The sequence below is a fragment of the Solanum stenotomum genome, chromosome 8 (assembly GCF_019186545.1).
Source record: "Solanum stenotomum isolate F172 chromosome 8, ASM1918654v1, whole genome shotgun sequence".
In the NCBI taxonomy this organism is placed as follows: Eukaryota; Viridiplantae; Streptophyta; class Magnoliopsida; order Solanales; family Solanaceae; genus Solanum; species Solanum stenotomum.
Genome location: NC_064289.1, coordinates 20,249,329 through 20,267,060, shown reverse-complemented (window position 1 = coordinate 20,267,060; position 17,732 = coordinate 20,249,329). Strand labels below are relative to the sequence as shown.

Here is a 17,732-nt window from a genome sequence, read left to right as displayed (position 1 = left end):
ATGTTTATATACACCAACACATACATTGTTAATAATGTTTGGTCATGTTTTTTTTCCTCCACATAACTAATACAGGTATAAACCTGTGAAAATCTATATAGAATATTATTTTATGCAACACAAAAAATGGAATAACTAATACATGAATAATTAAACCCCGCATGACTTTTGTATTACTAATATTAATCCCTGCACAACTAACAATACTAACCCCTACAAGCTACATCACTAATACATGCATAACTAATTTTTGTATTACTACTACCTGCAAAACTAATCCCTACACTAGTCGTATTTGTATAACTCTTACCGTCAACCCAACAATATTCTCTCTTCTGAGAAAATAGCTCAACAATCTAAATAGCATTTCTTAGCACAGAAATACGAATGTGAACTAAAAAAAAAGCATTTTCTTAAAGTTAACTTTTGATTGAACTCTGGAAGAAGGTAAATGTTAAAGACGACAACATATTAGTCAACTGTACTGCCAATTTTTTCTCCCGCAACATCAATCAAGCTTAAAAACGGAGACCATCACCAAAATACATTTTTAACAAGATTTTTGTGACAGTATATACTATGCCAGTGATGGATCAGAGTCATTTCACTCCCTGGCTTGAAAGAGAGAAGTAAGCAATATGGTTTCATAGTTGCAATGGGATAGGAACAAGTTTTCAGGTCACAGATTTAAGCTACACCACACTTGAAGAGTTAATGGCAAGTACTTGAACTCACAGCTCCCTGAAATAATGGAACTATCAGCACAAGCACGAACTAGCTGCATGGAGCAATGTATACAGACATGGGGTATATTGACCCCAACGGTGCTCAAGACAGGTCTCAAATAAACAAGCAAAAAAAACCTTCTCTGGTTGTTTGGCTAGGCACAAGGAAGCTGGGAAGAACATAATCAAGAGCGCAAATTTGGCGCTCCTATATTAGGTGAAACCACTTATGAGAATTTCACATTAGCTGGGGACAAATGCCGATGATAAGAATGCTTAAAATGCCATTTTGGAAGTTTGCTACCTTGATGGGGCAGATTTTTAAAACATCAGTCTTATTTCCTTCTCCCTGTGCCAATAGTCAGCAGCTCAAAGCTCCTCAGGGCATGGTCCCTGCTCTCTTTTGCAACAGTAGCACGAGTAACAGACGATGATTTGGCTTCAAATCCAGGTTGATTTTTTTGCAAAGTGGACAGTCGGCCGCTACTTGAACCCAACCGACCAGCACGATTCTCAGTGCGTTCACCAGAGGAGCTTGGTCGGCTGCTTGACATCACAGCCCTCCTCGATGTGCTGTCGGTGCGAGACACACGACCTCTTTCAGAATCAGCTTGCTGATGGAAAACCCAATTAGCTGTTAGACACTAGTAGAAATTCCACATAGAACCAATTGATGAATGCAAATTGAAAAGACGGCTGAAATAATGTGCAGGGCCACTGCTGCAACAACAAATACAAAAAGATATCAAGTCCATAGCTCACCACATCTCTGGAGGATGATAGATGCTCTGAAGATCTATGTCTCAAACGGTCCCCCGTAAAACCAGTTCCAGACACATTCTTTCGAGCAAATGCCTCCGCGGCACCAGAAAACTTATCTTTAATTTCCTGCCCCACTGCAAAAAGATCAGACAAATGTAAGAATTAACTTCTGACTATTGTCTGTTATCATGATTCATGAAATTCAACTTATAGAACCAACCCCCTTCCAATCCCAAAAAAAAAATTTGTTCTTTTTTGTTTTACTTGTGCTTCCTGTTATTTATGCTCTCTTCTTTTTTTCATGGGTAGAGTAGATCAAGAAAAGCCCATAACAAACAATTCCTGTTTTCATCACCCGTTATCTATTCCTTGATCAATAAGCACCTTAAGCTCCATAGCATAAAAAGGGGGAAAAGGAAAAACCACTCGCTTATTTAGTCAGTTGTGTTGAGGATATAATTAAATAATAAAAGTATGCTCTCTTGAATAGCTTAACCTTTTAGATGAGATAGTCACACACTTCAACATGGTATCAGAGCAGGCAGAGGTCCTGAGATCGAATCTCACCGCCACCCATATCAAAAAGAATTTCACGTGCTTGGCTTATGAAAAAAAAAAAATCAAGCCCACACATAAGGAGTCGTGTTGAGGATATAATTAAATAATTAAACTATGCTCTCCCTAATAGCTTAAGATTTTAGATGAGATAGTCACACACTTCAACAAGTAGCAATACAGCCCATATCAATTTGTAGTTTATGGATGATGTGGTCAGTCAGAGGTACAATGGTTTTATTTTTTTGATAAAAGTCAGGTACAATGGTTAACCAATACAACTTATGAACTCTGCTACTAACACGATCCTTTAGCAGTTAACCAATTTATAAATATGGATATAGCTCATAAAGAGATTAGGCTTCCTCAAGATTGAAGTCATTGGTGACGTATTGGCCTATTGAGTAGGAGATTGAAACCATTGATGGGCAATCTCATATCCTCCAGTCAAAAAGTTTGTGTAATAGGGAAGCAGTCATCAGGGATGTTTTCCTTATGACTAATGAGATTGTCAAGTCGAGACTAAGGAGCAGAAAACCGGAGACATTATGCAAGCTAGTTGTGAAGAAAGCTAGTAAGCATGTTATCAAATTCTTTTTTTTGCAGCTTCTAGCATCCTGGGAAAGATGGAAACTGTATCTATTAATACATTTTCGTAGTGAGATGTTCCATAATGGTGAACAGAACACTTTGTGATTTCTTTGAATGGAAAGGAGGTAGACATCCTATTGTGCACTCATCTCCCTATTATTTTTTATGAAAATTCTCAGTAATCTGCTGGAACAGGGTAATTGCTACCCCAGTTGATTCTGCTTTGGATAAAGGAAAATATAATGAGATCCATGTTTTTTTACAAAGATATGCAAGAGGTTTCTTTATCACATCTCCTCTTCGCGGATGATACTCTGATCTTCTATGACCCACACATGTGATCGTTTATTTCTATTATGTAAATAATGTAAATATACCAACACAACTACGTCTTAATCCCAACTATTTAGCATCCCTCAAATGGTTTGTTTATTCCTATTATGTTTTGTACGCTCAACTTTTACAAAGATAATTTAAGTGCAGAATCAAGCCCACCAGATAGTCTAGATAATTGAGAAAGTTGAAAAAAAGACAGAAAGGATGGAAGAAAGTACCTATCAAAACCAGTTTACGTTACACTTATAAAATTGACAATATCAAACACACTGACATTCTTTATATCTTTCTTTCATATCCCATCATCAATTGGTAAGAAGCTAGAGAAACTAGTAAGGAACTTCTACCACGGTAGGACAAGGGATAAGAGATATCGCTTGATAGGGTGGGAGTGATGAATCCAATGGGAGTGGGAGCTTTTGGCCATTGGCATTGGAAGATTTACCACATTCAACCACACTCTCGATTAACAATTATAGGGATTAGCAAATAAGGAGGTCACCATAGAGTAAGGTACTTCTCTCAAAAACATTGATGCCATGAATACAAGTTGTTAGATAGAATACATAGGTTTCACGTTGAAACTTGACAATGGTAATAGGATACGATTTTGGCTAGACATATAGTGAGGAGACATGAACAAAAAGAAGAATTTCCAAAGTATAATCTTTAGAAGTTGACAAACATAGCACAATAATGGAAATGTTTAGGAGAAAAGGAGGACGAGTGTTACATGAAATTTATTTTTTCAAGAGGCTCAGGCTTATTCATGACCCAAATGGGACAAAGCAGGCGACTTCCTTCACAAGATATATAACCACATACAAACGGGAAAGATGAGAATTATACCGAAATGGATAAGAAGCAAATACTTTTGACGGGTAAATCATACTACAATCGCTTGCTCAATGGATATAATCAAAAGGCCTTAAAGAAAATCTATACGACTAAGACAATTAAGAACTTTCTTTACCTGATGCAATGTGAGATATAATCGTTATAGCGGACAAATTGAGAAGGAGATGTAGCATAACGAATTGGTGTTGGGCGTCTATCACTTCTTCTTTTTTTGAGAAAGCTATCAGGCATTAGTGATTACTACACTGCAATTTTGCAGTAAATCTACAGGCCTTAGAATACTCTTTGTTTAATATAACCTAGGTACCACTAAAACAGTGTGGTGGATGATATGGTTCTGGAGGTTGGAAAAGCTGGATGCCAAAAGGAAGAAGATCCAGAAGGCAACTGCTCTTTAAACGGCTCAGACAACTTGATGAGAGAGAAAATATAGAATGTCTGGAGGACAGGACAAAATCTGCATGGAAAGTAACAGTAAACTTATTCATTTGTATTTTATCTAATGAAAATATTCCAGTTTGTGTTAATTGTTGGATTGGATATTTTTTGGGGAAATTGATATTTAAAGGTGACATTATCTTAGTGAGATATTCAATGAAAGGAATTTGATTTATCACGCAATATATAACGAGCCTATCTTTGGTTAAGATATATCAAATCAAATTATGTCCCAGTTTTGCTGAGGTAGCACCTACTTTTCAACTTTACAAAACCATAAATGAACGAAATTTTCTTTGATGGATTTCATCAAGCTAATAGACGCTGGAACAAACCCATTGTACTTATCTATAGGAATCTATGCATGTGAGCATGGGACAGACCATTCATCCTCCAAGATAAAGGAATAAATGCTCCGAGTTATAGCAAATGTGCATGCTTGAGCAATGCACCCCACTCTTTCCCTCTCTGCACGCACATGCAAGTTTGCCTGTGGTATCAAGCAACACCCAGAGAACCACTAATTATTAAATTGACATTGTAGTGCTGCAACCACTTATGGCTTATTTCGCGAGATAGCTTAAATTAGACTGGAGATGAAGGAAAAACACCAAGACCCCAAAGTTGAATGAATATCATATATAAGCAGCTCAAGCTGCTTGCAACTCAAAGCTCTGTCCCTCTAGGGAAGAGGAATACCTGGGGGCTTCTCCGCTCTTTCAACAGATGGTCCTGGGTTCAAAGGTAATCTCCCAATTGGTTGCTAGAAAAAGACATCAAATGTTAGAAAATTGCCTCTTAGGGAGGCCGAAATCAAGTCAGCAGATTAAAAAGACAGACCCGTCCTCTTGAAGTGGAGCTAATTTGTGGATACTTCAATGTTGTCCAGTCAAACACATAGTCAAATTGATAACCTGCCACAAGTACACCAACTTTTAAAGGTGATAGAAATTAATATTACTAGAAAGGACATAGAGGTAGCAATCTAGAAGAATAGATGACTGAAACGACTAGCATCACCACATAGAAAGTGTACCTTCTCTAATGAAAAGGTCACGGAAAAGCCTCTTCAGGTACGAGTAATCTGGTTTGTCATCAAACCGCAAAGATCGGCAGTAATGAAAATATGATGTGAATTCTGATTGATAGGATTTGCAAAGTACCTGTTAATAGTCAATAGAAACCCATTGAGCTATGTTGCTTATGCAATTTGACGCATACACAGTGCAAATTTAGGGCCGCAGCACTTTCCTCTAAATCAGACTTTCAAGATCTCATATAAAGAATTTCTCATGAACAACATAATGTACAAAAACAAATTAATGTACCTCTATCGGTGTAAGCATCTTCTTCTCGCTGATTTTGTCATATTTCTGCTTTTTGGTGCCAGCTCTCAGACCTTGCCATGGAAGACTGGTATGGGCAACAAATGCTTAGGCGCAGAAGAGAAGTAATTCATATCGAGAAAAAAAGGAAAGGAACCAAGAATCAACTAAAACTCTATGTCTCAACCTTCCCCTCAGAAAATACATAAGCACGTAGCCAAGAGACTCTAGATCATCTCTTCTGCTTTGTTCTACATTCAAGCAATAGAAAGGAAGTCAAACTAAATACAAACCAAGAAAATATGAAAAGATGCTGAAAATAATTTCATCTGTACTTACCAACTCCAAGATGGGTGTTAACACTTGCATAACGAGCTGTGCCTGTGAGATTTTTGTTTTCCCTGAATATGAAAGACATAGTTCATTCAACCAATCATAACTAACCGCAGTCATCCAACCAATCCCCATCTAGAGGGGAAAAGACAAGATCTAAGAAAGAAAAGTATCATAGGGAAGAAATGTCAAAGTTTAAAAGTTCCAACTTCATTTAATGGGATATCCACCGTTTAAGATCGAAACTTTATGTAACAAAAAATGCCAAAAAGAAAAAAGGAGTTATGAGCAGCCTCCAAGCAGGAAGAGGAGTACTTCACTATTTTTCATTTCTTAGGAACATAAACTCCATAGTCCATATGTAATGATCCAATCTAGTTTCTGCAAAATGGGATTTTTGGAGCAATTTTTTGTTTCTTAAATGACTATGCACAAAAGAGATAATATTTATGTCTCATACATAAACTACTCTTCTTGTACTCTGGAATGGTTGCCCAACTCACAGTTGATTGTGTCTGAACATTTTCTTGTTTCATCAGCTGATGCATGACACAAGATTGCCCGAAAAATGGTATGTTACCGAGTAAATTTTTCTCCAATAGAATGCAGTGACTGTATATTAATCGTTTATCACTAAAAGCGCATCTCTGTTTAGATGTCCATGCCTTGTCCTATGTGACTTCTGTGAGTACCATCTCAGCAACATTAATGGTACCAAAGGATCCACTGAGAAATTAATTTCAAGGTAAGAAGCTCTCGGGAACAAATTTTCAACAGCATTCGTATAGGACACAACTTGCAGCAAGGTTTTAAGATCTGTCCAGTATCAACAAGGGGGAAGTGATAAATATTGTTTGCACAAGAAATTATTTCAAATGCCTCTCATTCTCATCCTGGCACCTACTTTAGAAAAGTCAATGCACTCTTTGGAGTGCTAACATTTGGAAAAAGCCTTGCAGCTTGGTAAAGTTACAGCTAAATCATTTTTTCAGAATTCACTCTCTTTGACAAGATTTATAGCTGCTACACTAATACATGTGATACATAAGATACACACACATATTAACAGCAACCAATCACCTCTTAAACAACATCAACCAGTTCAGTTATGCCCATCCCTACTACTACTTAGAAAGGATGAAAATAAACCTCAAGAAGCTTCATTCAGTAGCCCCAGATAAAATTGAGGCAATATATAAATAGTATGTCTACAGTGAGAAGTCTTAGAATGCGAGTTTGATGCCACCTCTCATTTCTAGCACTTAGACTCAGAACCACCTTTGACTCTTTTCATCCAAGTATTACCCTAACAAAAGGGATGCCATGCCAGTATGCCACAACTGATAATTTATAAGGACATGATAACAAAATAGCACCATTTTTGTACAAGTGAAAGATGCTTTTAGGAGTCATTTGGTTTGTGAACAAGTTATACTGGAATTATAATGTGGGGATTATATTATGGGAATTAAATAATGATAAGGACATGATAACAAAATAGCACCATTTTGTATAAGCGACAGATGCTTTTAGGGGTCATTTGGTTTGTGAACAAGTTATACCGGATTATCATGTGGGGATTATAATATGGGAATTAAATAATGATACGATTATTTAGTGGGTGTACTTTTATTGATAGAATGTTTGGTTATTCGGACAAAGAATGGGATATACAGGGTTATCAACTTGGATAAACTTTTATTTTCAAGTTTAACCTTCATTTTCTTAAAAGAGTCCATTTGGCTTAGCTGGACTTAAGTGCCTTTTAAGTACCAAGTGTCGAAAAAATATTTTGAGTGCTGGAGTTGATTTTATAAATATGCACTTATGTGTTTGGATAGAAGTATTAAAACTGAAAATGAGATGTTAATGTGTGAGGTTAAACAGTGTTTTTCCTGTTAAAATGACTGAGATAACCTTAATCATATTAAGTATATAAAGGAGTAGATTGCTATAAGATTTTTAATTCTAAGCTGATTCACATATAAATTAATTTATGTATGATTCCGTTTTGAATTCTACATTGATTGATAATACTATTTTTAATAAATAAAAATCATTTATTAAATAACATACAATAATTAGATTTTATATTATCCTAACATTCATCTTAAAAGCTTCCATCTTGCCAACCCAAAGCACCACACTACAAAAAGAAAAGAAGTTCCTTTTAACTTAAAGAATGAAGATAAAGGATAGCTAATAAAACAATAATCCACATCACTTCAAGATACGAAAACTAATTCCAGGGTTAGTTGTCCCTTATCCTCTACGAAATGAGCCCTTAGAGTTATAGCTCTTTGTACGAAAGGATATTTTGGAAAATTTTAAGTGTAAAGGGGCAACAATGTAAATTACTTGGTCATATCCAAATAGCCTCGAGCTAAAAAAATATATAAGTTGGTCAATCCCAACTTATGGATTTTGGCTTAAAGACAATTGGCTTATAAGGTTAATAGGTGTTTGACCCAAAATAAACCAGAAAGTGCAAACACGTGATAAGCATTGGACAAGTGCAAATGTGTTTTTTTGTTGTTTTATCTCAAGACTAGTAATGCACTAATGCTGGAATTGTTATCCAACATAGAGTGTGGTATGAAATAATGCCACAATTGTGGTATAAACATCCCCATATTGCTTATACCGGAACAAAAAACTCAACCAAACGTGAGATAAAATAATCCTACATTTTATTGAGGGATTAGTATCGTTTATCCTTGTAACCGAATAACCCCTCAAGTGCTGACAAAGCTTGTTCAGTGCTTTGGGATTATTTAAAGATTATTATTGCTTAGAACTTTAAATGATCCAGACACTCTTCCTCCATCAGTGATAACGGAAAATCTCACGAAGAATTTTCTTTAAGGCTCACAAAAGGAAAGAATTCTCTATTTTTAATTTGTTAGAAGTCCCACATCAGTAGAGGGATGGATAATGGGTCTTCCTTAAATGATTTTGGGTAATCCTTCCTCATGGACTAGCTTTTGGTTGAGTTAGGACCAATATTCATTTCTTAACATGGTATCGGAGTTTGGTTAAGGCCAGTGACAATGACAGAGAAATTCTGAACTCGTTTTTTTTTTACTATTTTCTTGGTTGTCCGAATAGATCTCAGCAGGGTCTCCCTTTAGGAATAGATGGCTGATTGTCTCAGTTTCTTCACCACACATGTAGCACTTTGAGCATAGGTTAACATTTCTCCTGCTAAGATTGTCATGTGTCAACACCACTTCCCGGGCAAACAACCAGTTGAAACATGCTACTCTAAAGGGTATTTTAACTTTCCATATGTTCTTCCCAAGTTCCAAGGCCAATTGTCCATCTATTGAAGGTCTCTATTGAGAAGCTTATATAAGCTGAACTAACTCTGAAGCATCCTCTACAGTCTAATTCCACCAAAGTCTATCAGGGGCTTCCTTTGTGCCTTTGAATTCTACCAGGGTTCTGAACAACTCAACTAATGTATCCACTTCCCAATCATTTAGGTTTCTTCTGAACTGGAAGTTCCATCCCTGTGTTGATCATGCTCCTCCTACTGTTTTCTCTTGCTTTAGATCCAGGCCATAGATGTTTGGGAAGAGATCTTTCAAACAAGAATTAGCAAGCTATTTATCCTCTAAGAAAGATGTTGTGTAGCCATTAACTACCCTCATAGAAGTGTGAGCCCTCATCAGAGGCCAAAGTATTCTTATGGATCTCCATAAGCTCACTCCATAGGGGGATTTCACTTCCTTCGTTATCCACTTATTATCCTCACCATATTTACTTCCAACCTGTTTTTCTAGATTCCAGCAGCTGTTTGCTTCCAGATTCCAGTAACATCTACGTTGTGTCTCTCTGTTCAGACATCTTAGGTCTAAAGCTATGGTCTCCAGCAACCCCGCCATTGAACCCTTGATAGGTAGTGCAAACTACTTATCTTGGTCTTCCTCTGTTCAGTTTTGGTGCAAGGGACAAGGCATTCAGGACCACTTGGTCAAACAGGCTAAGGATCTTGATGGAAAAGATAGGGATAGGAGAAGATTGATACTCAATTGTGTAGTCAACTATGGAAATCTATAATATGAAGTTGATGTTTTCCAACCATTCCAAAATCCAAACTTGCTTCTTAGTTTGGAAAAGGCTCGTGGGCTATACACAAATGACATCTCTGATTTTATAATGGTGTTTCTCAGCTGACCAACCTTAAAAGGCAGGATTCGGATATGTCTACCTATCTTGGACAGGTTCAGGCGGTGATGAAAGAATTTAATGAGTTGATGGCCACTACTTTAAGTGTTGAAAGACAATTGGAGCAACATACGAAGCTGTTTTTAATTGTTACACTTATTGGACTTCCATCGGAATCTTTTTTTTTGAGATAAAGATGATTGTGTATTCAGAATAGACTCATCATAAAACTAATGATGAGCATAGATCACCTACAATCTCCTCAGAGCATGTCAAAACTGCCATGTGGGAGATCACAAATTACCTATGAAATCAACAAAAAGTTCTATATCCCTCACCACACATCTTGTTTACACCAAAAATACAAAAGACAGAGACAATTCATTCTAATCTTCCATATGATCTTGACTTGGTGCGAGATCAAATTTTGGCTAGCCCCATTGTTCCTATTTGGATGACTTGTCTCGATTACTATGACTCAATGCACCACTTATGTCATATAGGCATCTCATCACACCTGCAGACTCATTTGTTCTAGCGTCAGACTACATTTCAGACTGGAAATCGACATGGAGGTCGCTTTGGGAAACCTCGGTCAAGGTGTAGCAATTACAACAAATTGAGTCGTACCCGTGATGTGTAATACTCTCCACATGGTATCAAAGTTAGGTCCATCTCAATTCTATGTTCACCGATGTTGGGTGCCCTTATTATATTGTCCACACTTCAGTTAACTATGTCTAGATGTGCAGGGGAGTGTTAGAAGTCTCACATCAGTAAAAGGAGAGATAATTGGTCTCCATTATATGATCTTGGGTAATCCTCCCTCGTGAGCTAACTTTTGGGGATGAGTTAAGCTCAATCTTCATTTCTTAACATAATTTAGTAGTATAGGAATCCTGGCTACAGAAGTGATGCTAAATTTCATCTTGGCCTTTAAAAAAAGTCAATATTTGAGAAGCTAATAGTTGGTCTAAAAATCAACAAGTAGGTCCTCCATTCCTTGCTAAATATAGATTTTCACCTATAAATAGAATGTTATCCATTCCTCCATTAACTTATAAAAGACAAACGCTTCATATAGAGTTTACCAAACAGGTTTTTAAATATCCCCCGAGCAGATATGTTATTCCCATGGAACTCTCCAAATGAAATATACCGAATACTGAAGCAGGATTATAAAATCAAATGTTCTCTACTCCAACAGGTCCAAAAATGAAGTAGCAGAAAAAATAGACTACAAAAAAAGATTCAAAGATGTTACCTTTCTCAAAAAAACAAAAAAAAAAAGATTCAAAGCATGTCTCTTTGTTATCAGGTAATCATTTTCAATACCAAAAACGTTTGTTTTATTGTCCAAAGACCTAATCATTGTAGAAGGAAAAAATCCACTTTAGTTGCATATCAATTCTTAAAGAAAAAAAAGCATATATTATACCTGTAGGGTATGTGCTTATGTGTATGAAGATCTCTATACTTCTTGGCAAGACCATAGTCAATGGCATATACCTGTTATAGCACGATGACAAAAATGAAAAACAAACACTCGTTAAGATACGCAGGATTTATATCATAGGATACGTTCACTTATGCTCTAAAAGGAATGGATACAAAAAAAGAATAAGAGGGAAAGAGAAGTTCAGCTATACACTTTTAAGTTTTAAGCAATCAGTGAAGTTTCAAAGGGCTCAAAAGATTAGCCTCAGTAAAAATTAAAGGATAATAACATAAACATTGAAGAAAAAAGAAGAAAACGCAAGATTGCTATTAAAATGCCACAGAAGTCATCATTAGTTCTGTCGACAAGCACATACTCATAATGCAACTTCAAACAAAAGAATGTAAATTTTCAACAGATGATCACAAAAATTGTGTCAAACGTAAGAGAGTAGCAAAAATGTTGCTCCTCCATCCCAAATTAAAAATTCCCAGTTTAAGTGAAACACAAAGCAAAATATGTTTAACTCCACTATTTTTTATAAGTAAATATATTTAGCTCCACTGATGCTGAAGAAACCTGTACAGACTCTTAGAATAAAATTCCCTAAACCTAAGATTACCAACTTGTCTAAATCCTTGGCGGGTAAACATGGACATACTCACATAGTTACAAAGAACATCATAAAGAGCATACTTGATTAGCTTTTTTTTTTTTGGTAAGTAGCATACCTGATTAGCTTTACGCCCTAAACCCATTAAGAAGTTATCAGGCTTAATATCACGGTGAAGAAATCCTCTTGAATGCATATATTCAACCCTATTAATCTGCATATAAATTATAATGATCCTTAGACAAGCCAGCCACAACAATCATACAAGTGATTAATTTATACTACTGACCAACTGATCTGCCAGCATTAGGACTGTTTTCAATGTGAACTTCCTATTGCAATAGTTAAACAAGTCTTCCAAACTTGGCCCAAGAAGATCAATAACCATGGCACTGTATTCACCTTCAACTCCAAACCATTTGAGGTGGGGAATTCCCGCTTAAAAGTTAAAAAAATAAGCAATACCAAGCCATATCAGTTTAAGTTAAGAAAAAGAAAAAGAATCACCAGTAATGAAAAGTGAAATGGCATAAGCAATTACTCACTTCCTCCTTGTAGAAGCATATACAGCTTTGATTCATAATGAAGCTGAGGGTGCTTCGTCTTAACTGATTCCTGGGAAGCAATAAATTAGATTCTGGAAATAGTAAAGCCCACATCAAAGAATCAAACCCCATAACTAAACATAGTATTTGAAACACACAACTACAAAAATTGTAACAGAAAGCATTTGTGAGAAACTTTTATGGAGACTGGTGATGACTATAAATATACACAGATAGTATATAAAAAAGTTGCACCATAAAAGTGCAAAGAGAGTTTACAAAACCCAATCAAGCTTAGGATACTGCTTCACAAGGATCCTAATAACAACTAGTGATTTGGCCTCCTCAGCATAGCTTTCTTTACACCCAAAAAAATACAATTCATCTTGATTGTCTGCACAAAATTGTATTTGTCTTTGATGGCTGGAATAGCTTCGGTGGAGAACAAAATGCGGGAAGCGAAATTGAGATGGTTTGGGCATGTGAGGAGGAGATGCACGGATGCCTTGATGCGGAGGTGTGAGACATTAGCTTTGGATGGTTTCACGAGAGGTAGACCGAAGAAGCATAGGAGAAAGTGATTAGACAGCACATGACATAGTTTCACCTTATCGAGGACATGATCTTAGATAGGAGTAGGTGGAGTACACAGATTAAGATAGATTGTTAGTAGGTAGCAGTGCACTGTCTTGCTGTTCGTCCATATTAGTAGTCGTAGTATTGCTCCTGTCCTTCGATTTATATTACTACTTGTTATTTCTTGTGCCTCAACCTAAGTTGCTCGTACTCTTCACTTTCGGTGCCGCACCCGCGTCGACACGACGTGGGTGTGGGTGTGGGATCCGTACCCGATTTGATCAACCAGTTTTGGATACTTTGACCAAATTTGAGAGAGAAATTTTGGACAAATTTAATGATTTATGGAATCAAATCAAAACATTCCTTTTATATATATTCTTTTTATATATAAATTGAAATTGATGAAAATGGAAAAACTTGTATATATAAATTTCTATTGTCACTCCTTTTCCTTTTATCTCCATCCAAGATTCTCCTCTTGATCATTATTTTCTCCCGAGTTCTAAACACAACATCTCATAATTTAGGTTTTATAACTTTATTTTTAGCCAAATCCCTGCACTTGTATCCGGACATGGATTCGTATCCCCGAATCTTAAAATTTAGGTCATAGAGGATCCAATCTCTGGATCTGCACCCATATCGGACACCCTCACCCTAGTTCGAGCAACTTAGGCCTCAATTATTGTATTGTTTAGTTGTAGTTTTCGTTCAGCTATTTTTGTTATTGTTTCTTGTATTTTCATTACTTCCTTTTTGGGACTATTTTTTTTTAGCTGAGGGTCTATCAAAAACAATTTCTCTACCTCTGAGGAAGGGGTAGGTGAGCGTACACTCCACCCTCCCGAAACCCCACTTTGTGTGACTACACTGGATATGTTGTTATTGTAATTGTATTTGTCTTCGAAAGCTCTATAGTTCCTCTCCTTCCAAATAGACCACCATATACAAGCAAAGCATTTGTGAGAAACTTAACCATTGACAATAGAAGAATAGATGTGATAATACATCATATTGAGGTGCTTCCTCAACCCATATGCTTAATTTCAATTAAGAATATTTTTTTTATATTTGTGATAACCAAGATATCCGTTTGTGACCCGCCGCCCTTTGGACCAATCACAGCCTTCTAAACTCGGTGGATAATGCGCCCCTCTACCCTTCTCCACTTAAATACCGGGATTCGCTTTGCATGGTGTGGGGTTTGAACGTGCGACCTAAGTCACAAATCCTCCACCTTTTGCCACTCGAGCTAGGCCTTACTCAATAGTCAGAACCAATATATTAACCATTTCCAGTAATCAACTCTAACATATAGCTAGTTTGAAATTGAGTCTTGATTGGGGATATATATATCCTTATCTAGTTTTTAAAAAATCATCTTTTACACACTTTACACCATCATTACATATAGAATCTTTAAGCTGTTAGCTAAATCAAAAAAAAAAAAACTCACCAGCTTGACAGCAACTTCTTCTCCACTTTGTATATTCACACCTGATGATGACAGATAAAGGTAAATACAAACCTAAACACACAGAGTATTATACATGAATAGCAATCGAAATTGGGATTACCTAAATAAAGCTCCCCAAAAGATCCACTGCCGATCTTCCGACCCAGCTTATACTTACCACCAATTACAGAATCCATATTCCTAACAACAATTACCTCTTCATCAATTATACAATGCAAAAAGTAAACGCAGATCCGGTAAAATCAATTATCACCCAAAATGCTTCTTTTTGGAAGGAAAAGTTGTTCAAGAACTCTATACATACTTGCAAACACGTATTTTCTGATTAAAAAATAAGAGAATAATTTAACCAAAAAGACAAAAAGGAATCTGGGAAGGATAAGGTGAATATAGAAATGTTAGTGGGTTTTGCAGTAGGTAAAAACTGGAGATGCCAAGAAAATGGTGGAAATGAGAAAGAGCGAAGTGGAGATGAGAGAGAAAGAAGAGAGAGAAAGAAGAGAATTGATTCTTTAAGACAAGAAGGGATTTTGGGTTAAGAAGAGAAGAAGAAGAAGGGGAGGAGAGAAGATGGCGTTGAGTTGAGATGCGGGGTAGTATGGTCATTGCCATAGGGCTTTACTACGCTTGTGAAATCACCAAATCATTTTTTTTTCTTTATTTGTATTTGCTTAGTTGAATTGTACATTTGTGATTAAAAAAAATTAGGGCATAAATTAATGATATACGTATTTGATATGTGAGATATATTTTGATATATTTGGATAATTCAAAATTTTCAAAATAAGTTATTATGAAAATGAACTCATTAATAGAAGTAAAAAAAAATTGGGAAACAAATAAGCTATTATAAAAATGAACGTCTTTCAAACTTAATTCTTACCATTGTTTGTCACCCCAACCCCAACTCCCTATTTCTATCGGTCTTCATGACATTTTGCTCATAACTCTGTATTTTTATTTGTCTTCATGACATTTTGCTAAATAATATTTAAATACTTTTGATATAATGTTTTTCTTGTTTACTAAGAATCAAACTGTGAAATCAGATTGCTCGTCTTTATGAAGATTCCTGATGAAAAACTGTTGAATTTTGCTCTAGATGTTCTTTCTATTTTCTAAAATAATTTTGGATAATTATGAAGAGTTTGGGAGTTTCTATATTTACATTGACTTATCATGCTATAGCGGCTTAATTGCACCCCCAATCATGTTAAGGCCGCTATAGCATCCTCGAGCGACTACTTTTTTTTCTAAATCGTGCTATTGTGACGTGTCAGTTGATATAGCAACTTGCACGGGACATAACCTCAAAAATTCTTTCAAAATAGAATATTTCGCAACACATTTAAAATTTTGATATAGTCAAACCAACCTCTTCACATCAAATTAAATATTGGATGTTCTACTCACATGAATTCATTTTCGTAGAGCCCTATGGACTCATTAATGTCTTAACCAATAGAAAAATCAAAGTTTAAAAATTTATATACTCTTTTTCCGTTACCCTCAACTTTACCTTGTTCATATTTCATTTGAGACTGACTTAAGCTAGAATTTTCAATTTTTATTTCAAAATTTTTCTAGCCCAATTTATTTCATTAATGATTTACTCATAACAACTATGTGGGGCGTTACATCTATCTCATTTTTCAAAAGCTCAAGTTATAAAATTAGAAATTTATTTTGAGCAACTTTGTTTGTTTCGAGCTCGAGTACTCTTTGATTAAGCTATTACTTTCTCTCTCTTTTGGTCTTCAATCAATTGCAAATATTTTCTCTTGTTCACCATTACTCCTCCATACTTCTCTTTCTTTTATCTCTTTTTTTTCAATCTTCAATTTTGTGTCCTCACTTTTAATCAAGCGTTTGTTGCTCAATGAAGTTAAGAAACTTTAAAAAGGTATAAAACTGATTAAGTTAATGCACATGATATATTTGTTGACAAAGAGTAAATTGAAAAAAATTAGCCTATAAATCTCCAATATATATAGAGATACCGAAGGAGAATAAAAATACATAAAATATTTAGCTTTCTTTTCTTGACAAATAAAAAAAATAAAACGAGAAAACATGCAAACTAACATTTAATGGTATATTTTGTATTGCATAAAGGGAATTTAACTTCCTCTTCTTGATAAAAAAGAAAGAAAACAAAACGGAAAACCCTTGCAAACGAGCATTTAATTATATATTTTGTGAGTAGATATTAAAAAAATATTTTTAAATAATTTTTTTAAGTTTTCAAGAACCGACTCAGACCAATTATTAAGATTTCTATTTTCAAAATTTCAAAAAAAAAAAAAGGAATTCAAATAAATGATGTCTAAACACAACTTTAAAATTTTAAATTTTTAAATTTCAAATACAGAAATTACGATCAAATGGAAACTAAGTATATATATTTTCATGACTTGATGAAGAAAAATTAACATGAAAACAGATTTGATAGGTGTAATAATATTCCATGTTGGCCGTTGGCAGTTGGCACCATATATATATGAAATAAATGACAGGAGTTAATATTGTTTTACGTGTCACTTTAGTATATATTTAATGAATTCGTTGTAACACATAACCTATTGAGATTTGAGATGAGATTTATTTTTTCTAGTAGAAGAGAGGGAGACTTATATGACATAGAAAGAAACAACTTTGCTACTTTCTCCGTCCATTTTTACTAGTTTATGTTTAACTTTGTACACCTCCTAATAAATAATAAACAAAAAAATAATTTTACTATATCACCCCTCTTAATTATATAAGTCCTTTGAATATTGAAAAATGAATAGAATAAAATGATAAATTATCTCTTGATTTTTTAAAACTAGACAAATAAAGTTGGATAATTATTTTTTATATACTAGACAAGTAAAGATGGATGAAGGGAGTACCAAACAGTATGGAAAATGATAAATATTAAAAAATAAATAGACACAAAATGATAAATTATCTCTTAATTTTTTAAATTAGACAAATAAAATTGA

The 17,732-nt window shown here is 35.1% G+C and overlaps 1 protein-coding gene across 3 annotated transcripts; it reads right to left on the bottom strand.

The window, feature by feature from the left end:
• Nucleotides 1-453: 453 nt before the first annotated feature.
• Nucleotides 454-15,365, bottom strand: LOC125873137 (casein kinase 1-like protein 10). 3 transcript variants are annotated; one of them, XM_049554015.1, is made up of 15 exons: nt 14,846-15,272; nt 14,725-14,765; nt 12,690-12,759; nt 12,434-12,582; nt 12,263-12,358; nt 11,532-11,602; nt 5,930-5,991; nt 5,778-5,841; nt 5,594-5,678; nt 5,302-5,428; nt 5,106-5,179; nt 4,965-5,028; nt 1,488-1,621; nt 1,030-1,339; nt 454-933 (listed from the first exon to the last, which is right to left on the bottom strand). In XM_049554015.1, the coding sequence occupies exons 1-14, from the start codon at nt 14,919-14,921 to the stop codon at nt 1,061-1,063; spliced, it is 1,392 nt and encodes a 463-aa protein (XP_049409972.1). In that variant the 5' UTR covers nt 14,922-15,272; the 3' UTR covers nt 454-933; nt 1,030-1,060. The 3 variants fall into 3 exon arrangements, with proteins under 3 accessions (XP_049409972.1, XP_049409971.1, XP_049409973.1); XM_049554014.1 differs by having other exon boundaries at nt 454-1,339; nt 14,846-15,365; XM_049554016.1 differs by having other exon boundaries at nt 454-1,339; nt 12,690-12,752; nt 14,846-14,936.
• Nucleotides 15,366-17,732: the final 2,367 nt, after the last annotated feature.